The sequence below is a fragment of the Mustela nigripes genome, chromosome 13, assembly GCF_022355385.1.
Source record: "Mustela nigripes isolate SB6536 chromosome 13, MUSNIG.SB6536, whole genome shotgun sequence".
Classification (NCBI taxonomy): Eukaryota; Metazoa; Chordata; class Mammalia; order Carnivora; family Mustelidae; genus Mustela; species Mustela nigripes.
In genome coordinates this window covers 140373634-140380015 of record NC_081569.1, presented here as the reverse complement: position 1 = coordinate 140380015, position 6382 = coordinate 140373634, and the positions used below count along the sequence as shown (strand labels likewise).

General features: G+C 62.2%; 1 protein-coding gene across 5 annotated transcripts in view; it reads right to left on the bottom strand.

Moving 5' to 3' along the window:
- Positions 1–80: 80 nt before the first annotated feature.
- EVL (Enah/Vasp-like) overlaps positions 81–6382 on the bottom strand; it is a 104026-nt gene continuing 97724 nt past the window's right edge. For 3 of the 5 annotated variants that reach the window (XM_059373959.1, XM_059373960.1, XM_059373961.1), the window contains exons 11-14: positions 6248–6310; positions 2677–2743; positions 2072–2129; positions 81–568 (exon numbers count right to left, since the gene is read on the bottom strand). In XM_059373959.1, coding sequence (XP_059229942.1) covers positions 531–568; positions 2072–2129; positions 2677–2743; positions 6248–6310 — 226 coding nt within the window. In that variant the 3' untranslated portion in view covers positions 81–530. The remainder of the gene's footprint in view (positions 569–2071; positions 2130–2676; positions 2744–6247; positions 6311–6382) is intronic. The other 2 variants (XM_059373962.1, XM_059373963.1) reach the window with 1 other exon arrangement.

The following is a 6382-nucleotide window of genomic DNA, read 5'->3' as shown; positions in this document are numbered from 1 at the left end:
TGGTGGGCCGTTACCCAGAGGGGTATCCTCGGCATGGAGTGGCCCAGAGCTGGCGCGACAGACTGAGCCGGAGCCGGGGGTGTGGACAGAAAGCGTTTATTACCACGTGGATACAGACACCGCGGTGCGTGGACAGACTTGACCACCACGACGCTGGGGACCGCTTGCCCCTGCCAGCCAAGCTGCTAAGAGCATCACCTAGGAGAAAACTCGGAAACCGTCTAATGAAGCGCGTGATTTGGGGAGTCCTCTATAAACCAAAAGAAATGTACACTTAAATAGGCAAATATAAAATACAAAAAAGGCGAGTAGACCTGGTGTTCTGTGTCAGGTAGAATCTAAAAAAATCCAGAAATTGAACTTGTTTCCTCATTTTAATATTTTATCACAGGTTAAGACGTTTGAATGGAGCACGTCCCGGCTTCAGTGCGTGCGCGTGTGCTGCAGGCCTGGGGCCGGCCGGGCTCCTCGCTGTCCCCCGCCGGCAGTGGGCCTGTGGTCTTGGGCGGTGGCGGCAGGGGCCGGGGGCCCTAGGAGGTGCTGATCCCGCTCAGCTCCTGCCGGATGGCTGGGGGACAGGACAGGGCAGCTCAGGGCGGTGGGGACAAGGCCTGCCTGCTGTTTGCGCGCTCAGTCCTCTGAGAGCCTGAGCTGGGCTCCCAGAGGTCACAAGACAGAGCCTTAAAGCCTCTGGCCTTTCTCCCCAGCTTCCTCCTGTCCCCACCCCTCATGGCTGTCCCCCAGATTGGGGCCTGGAGCTGAAATAGCAGAGTGCTGGGTGCTTCGCTGCCAGAAGGGCTTCCGAGAAGCACCACATTGCTTGCGTTTTCCCACAGGCCCATCGGCCACAGGCAGGACCCACCCCGAGGTCACTTGTGCCTGGGGCTGAGCCCCTTCTGCCTCCCGCAGACCCGGGCACAGGCCGGGGGCCGCGTCCCCACTGGCTCCCAGTCTCCATCCCTGCACACAGGCTGGCGGTGCGCTCACGGTGCGGACCGGCTCTGCCCTGGGGCCGGCTGGCCGGCCCTTCCCGGGTGGGGCCCCCAGCAATAAAGCGGAGTTAATGGTTGGCCTGTGTCTCGGCTCTGGCTCCGGGCCTGGCCTTGCTCTTCATTCATTAACTCCCTTATCTGCCTGGCCCAGGCCCGTGGGGGGCGTGGACGGACAAACAGGAATCCAGGGCGCTCTGCTGGGACAAGGACGGGGCGTGGCCCGGGCCTAGCTCTGGGCCGGGGTTCCGGGCTGCCTGCCCCATAGTGGGCCCCCACCCTGGCGGGCCGCCTCTGTCTTCACAGCACCCACCCTTTTTAGTTCGTGGAGCCCTCTCTGGCCCACGTACCCCGCTGTTGCTACGGGGCCAGGACCAGCCTCTGGTGGCAAAGGGAGGCGGGGTGGGCCGGTCTGCGACTCCTAAATGCCTCCTTTTCCTCTGGCTCCAGACCTGAGCCAGCTGTATCAAAGGCTCCGGCAGGAACCGGAAGAACGAATGTGATCAGGGCCCTGACCCCTGCAGCCTGAGGCTCTTGGTTCGGGATAGCACATGCCTGGCCCCCAGCACGGGGCCCAGCCAGCTGGAGACTGCATCAGACCCACAGCCAGTGCTGTCGCTTCTTGGTCCCGCAACAACACGAGGGGAGGCAGCTGCCGCCTTAGCCCAAACCCGGTGATCAAAGGCAGCAGTCTGAGCGCACAGACAGGGAGACAGACAAGGGACATGACTGTTCAGGTGGCTTCCACAGTCTCGCGCTGGAAAGCATTTTGGGACCCCTCTCCCCTTGCAAACATTCACACGTTTACCCCAGGCAGGAAGCTGGGTGAGCGCAGAACTAAATGCCACCCCGCCAGGGAGATGCGTATCTTAGACAAGTCACTTAGCTGAGCCTCAGTTTGCTGGACCGGAGAATGGGGTGATGTGGGGGTCAGGGGAATGGGACTGTGAGCATGGAACAGCCGGCCTCGGGCCCAGGATGCTCTCTCTGGCTGGGCCACACCACAGCTCTGCTGCTTTATATCCCTGGGGGACAGGCTGTCCTGCTGCTCCCCGGGGACCCAGGGCAGACCTGCCACTCACCATCGATGATTTCCTCCTTCACTTTGTGGAGCTCTCGGACCACCTCCTCGAGGATCTCCTGAAGGGAGCAGAGTGGGGGAAACTTTGCCAGGGGCCGTGTGTCCCCATAGGGCAAGGCTGGAGAGAATTTTTTTTTCTTTTTTTCTAAGATTTTATTTATTTGACAGACAGCATCACAAGCAGCAGAGAGGCAGGCAGAGAGAGAGGAGGAAGCAGGCTCCCCACTGAGCAGAGAGCCTGATGCGGGACTCGATCCCAGGACTCTGAGATCATGACCTGAGCCGAAGGCAGCGGCTTAACCCACTGAGCCACCCAGGTGCCCCATGGGTTGGAGAGAATTTAAATGGGACCCCCCCTCCAGTCCTGCAGAAACCAGGGGTGGTCAGGGGTGGGGGGAGCCCTAGAGCAGGCTGGAGTGTCCAGGACAAGGGTGCTTTTCTGGTGATGACGGGGTTGCGGGCCCAGCGCTGCGTGTGGGTGCCCCCTTCCTCTGCTGGCGCCCTGACAGGCTTCCTGCTGCTCTGTGGAGCCTGCCTCACTGCGTGGACCCCAGGGGGTCCAAGCCACTGGCTCGTTCATGGCCACACAGGAAAGGTCACGCTTACCTGTTTCATCCGGTCCAAGTCTAAGGCATCCAGGGCCACATCATTCACGCTCCCCACTGGCTTCATCCTGGAGAGGACGGCAGGGCGGGCGCGGTAAGAGGGCGGCAGGGCCTGCCCACCGCGTGGGGACAGCGTGGGAAAGCAGGCTGTGTGGGACAGCCTCCTAGCAGGGCCAAGAACCCAAGGGCCAAGCATGGTCCTCCTCCCATTGTCTTTCAAATGCTTTCTGCTTTGACCTCTGGCCACTCTGGAGCTACTCTAAAAGGATTCTAATGGCTCGTTTCCACCTCAAGAGGGTCTCGTGGGTCCTGTGACTGGAACTTCCCAACTCTGGGCTAGGACGGGCTGTTTCTGATCTTAGAGTTCGTACACAGATGTGGCAATGCAGGTCACACGCCGTCCCCTCTGGAGAAACACCTGCTGCTACTCGTGAGGATTCTGGGTTGGCTAACCTGAGGCTTAGGGAAAGCTAGTGGTGACGGCATTAAGTACAATTGCAAAATCAAAATTGCACAGACCACACTCCTCCTAAAGGCATCCACTGCTGGTAACCGGTCCGGTCCTAGTGTGTAACTCTTTTCAGGAAACATCCTTGGAAGTGGTTTTGCTCTTTTGAGGCATGGACTGTACTTATTGAAAAGTTGCTGTAAGGTTAGCTAGTTTGCTCTTCAATGTCTCATACATGAACCATCCCTGGAAAATCCTAACAAAATGCTCCTCTGACCACTCAGTCTTTTAAACCCGTGCGGAAGGATCCACTGCTGGTATCCCCCATCCCCGGGGGGGAATGGCGGTCTGGGCCTGCAGCTCTGGGGAAATGTTTCGTCCCTCAGGGTGAAGGACCGCAGACACACTCCACCATCTGGTCGGGCCGGCCTGGCTGCAGGGGCCGGTCTCTAGGGCGAGAGCGGAGCCTGCTGCTGCGGACAGCAGGGTGAGGGCCCCGACAAGGCAGACCAGGGCGCATGTCTGAAGGGAAGGAGACCACCGTCCTGAAGCCAGGGCTCCCCACCCAGGTCACGGCCGCATGACTGACAGGAGCCTCCACGTGGAAACCACCCAGGTGTCTGCTGACGGACGGAGGGATGAGGAAGACACGGGCACGCACACGGGCCCGCCAGCCCCCACAACAGGGTGACCCTAGGGCGCGACGCAGAGTGAAACTGGTGGGGCAGAGACACAAGCACAGCGTGGTCCCGCTGAGGTGTGCCATCTCGAGGCCAAACACCCAGAGACAGAGGCAGTGGCTGGCGGCCTGGAGCCAGGAGGTGGTGGGGGGGGGGGGTCAAAGAGCACACAGCTCAGCGTGGGGGGACGAGGGAGATGTGGGGTCTCCCGCACGCTGTGGGGTCTACAGGGAGGCACACGGTGTCATGCACCCGAAAGCTGCTAAGCCAGCGGATCTGGAAACTGAGGCGGCGGCCGTGTCAGCTAACCTGACCTTGGGGAGCGCCTCGCTGCGTGCTCGTGGGTCAGCATGCAAACTCGGGCAGTGTTTGATGTCAGACCTTACTAGAGCTCGGAAAACAATCCCCTGAGTAAGTCAAGATCAGTGGTCCAGTGCCCAAGCAGGAATTAAAAAAGAGCAGGGGCGCCTGGGCGGCTCAGTGGGTTAAGCGTCTGCCTTTGGCTCAGGTCATGATGCCAGGGTCCTGGGATCGAACCCCAAATGGGTTCTCCCCTGCTCAGCGGGGAGTCTGCTTCTCCCTCCCCCGTTCCCTCTTTCTCATAAAATGTATAAAATCTTGGGGGGGGAGCAAAGAGCCCGCCCCGCCCCCCCCCCCCCCCCCCCCCGCCCCGCCTGGCTGAACTCGAGAAGGAGGCCCAGTGCAGTTCGGAAGGAGCCTCACTGGATCCTGACGGGGACGAGGTGTAGCCTGAGACCCCGGCCCCACACATCCGGCCTGTGGGCGCAGTGTCTGTCCCAGCAGCAATTCTCCAGGCCTCCTGAGCAAACTGCTTCACCTCTCGGGGCCTCAGTTCCCCCATGTGCACCAACACCCCCCATCCCACCCCAAGACGGACTGTCGCCACACACCTCCTTCAGAGCCCTCTGTGAAAGCAGAGGACAGACTGGACTCAGGGGTGGAAGGTCTCAGGGGTACAGAGCCCCAGCCCGAGGGGGAACAGCCCCGGACAGTGTCCTTGCCGGGGCAAGGGACAGCTGGCTGTCCATTGTGCTGCACCTGCGGGAAGTGTTGGGCCCGCTGCGGTGCAGCCCCAGAGGCCTGGGCCCCTCCCACCTCCTGGTCCTGGGGCCTTGCTGGGCTCCGGCCCCCTGCCTGTTCCCCTGTCCATTCACAGCCAGAGGGAAAGTGCTGGTTCCCCACGGTGCCCTGTGCTTACAGCTCGAAGACCAGGCCTCCCGCACACACAAGGAAACAGCCTTCCCGCCGCGTGACCTCTTGTGCCCCCTCAGAGCTCACCTCCCTCAGCCTTCCCCACCTGCGCCCCCTGCTAGCCGCCCTGGTGGCTGTCTGTCCTGTGAGCTGGCAGGTTGGTCACAGGACCTCAGCACTTACCATCTCCAGCTTGGAAGGCTGTCCCCGCTCTCTTTGCAAGGGCAGGCTCTCAGCCGGGGCAACTCCGGTGCTGCTCTGAGAGGCCTGCCCCAGCCCACGTGCTAAAGCACGTCTGTCCCCAGCATGGTCTGCCATGCCCCCCCGTCTTCCACACAGCGCCTTGTGGGCAGCCGCAGCTGCCTTGTGCACAGGCCTCCGGATAGAAAAGGAACTCCTTGCTGGCAGGGACGCGCTGGACCCAGCGCAGCACCGGGCTGGCCACTGAGAGCCCGTTCCTGACGCCTGGCCCGTCGTCCCCGTTCCTGCTCGAGCCGGCCCGAGCTCCCCGAGAGCCTCGCTAGCCTCTGCAAGACCCAGCGCCCCGCTCCGTGGGAAGCGCGACCCCGTCCGGCCTGGGCGTGGCAGTGGAGACCTTTCCCAGCACGGGCTCCAGGGACCGGCACCTGAGGCCACACTTGGCCTGCGTGACCGTGTGGCTGTCCTCCTCTCCCTTCTGGGGCCCCTCCGGTTTGAATATTCCATCCTGCTATCACGCCAGCTTTTGGTTTGGGACTACAGTCAGGGAGACGTGCTTCTTCTGGGGGAAGGCGGCTGTGCGTGCTGTGGGCAGGGGGCGGGGGAGGCCCGTCCGGGATCAGCTGCGCGGCAGCACACGGCTGTGGCTGGTGAGCACGTCCCGTGTCCAGCGGCTGCCAGCACACAGCTGTCGCAGGACGCACGGGTTTACAGGCCTCTTTATGGGCAGGGGAGGCGCGGAGGCCGGGAGAGGCCACCCGGCTTGCTGGAAGTCAGTCGGTGAGCCCGGAGCCGGGCTTCGATGTCAGCCTCACTTCACCGCGCCCCCAGGCCGCGGTCTCTCCCTCCAGGAGGGGACAGCCAGGGGCAGGTCTGCACAGCCCCGGAGTCCCTCCAGCCCTGCCTGCCCCAGGTCTGAAGGAACAGGCCACCCTTTCCCAGAGCAAGTTGTTAGGTGACAGGACACGGGGCAGGTTTGGGAGTGTTAGTCACAGGCAGGGACGGAGGAGGCCCGAGACGGGGCTGTTCGGTACCTAGCGTGAGGCTGCGCCTGAAGGGGGCTCTTAGCTTCGGGGCTCTTGGCCACAGACGGGGTTCTAGGGCACGGAATGAAACAGACACGTGAATTGCCCTGTCGCCTGCCTTGGCCCCACTGACTCGCAGCAACG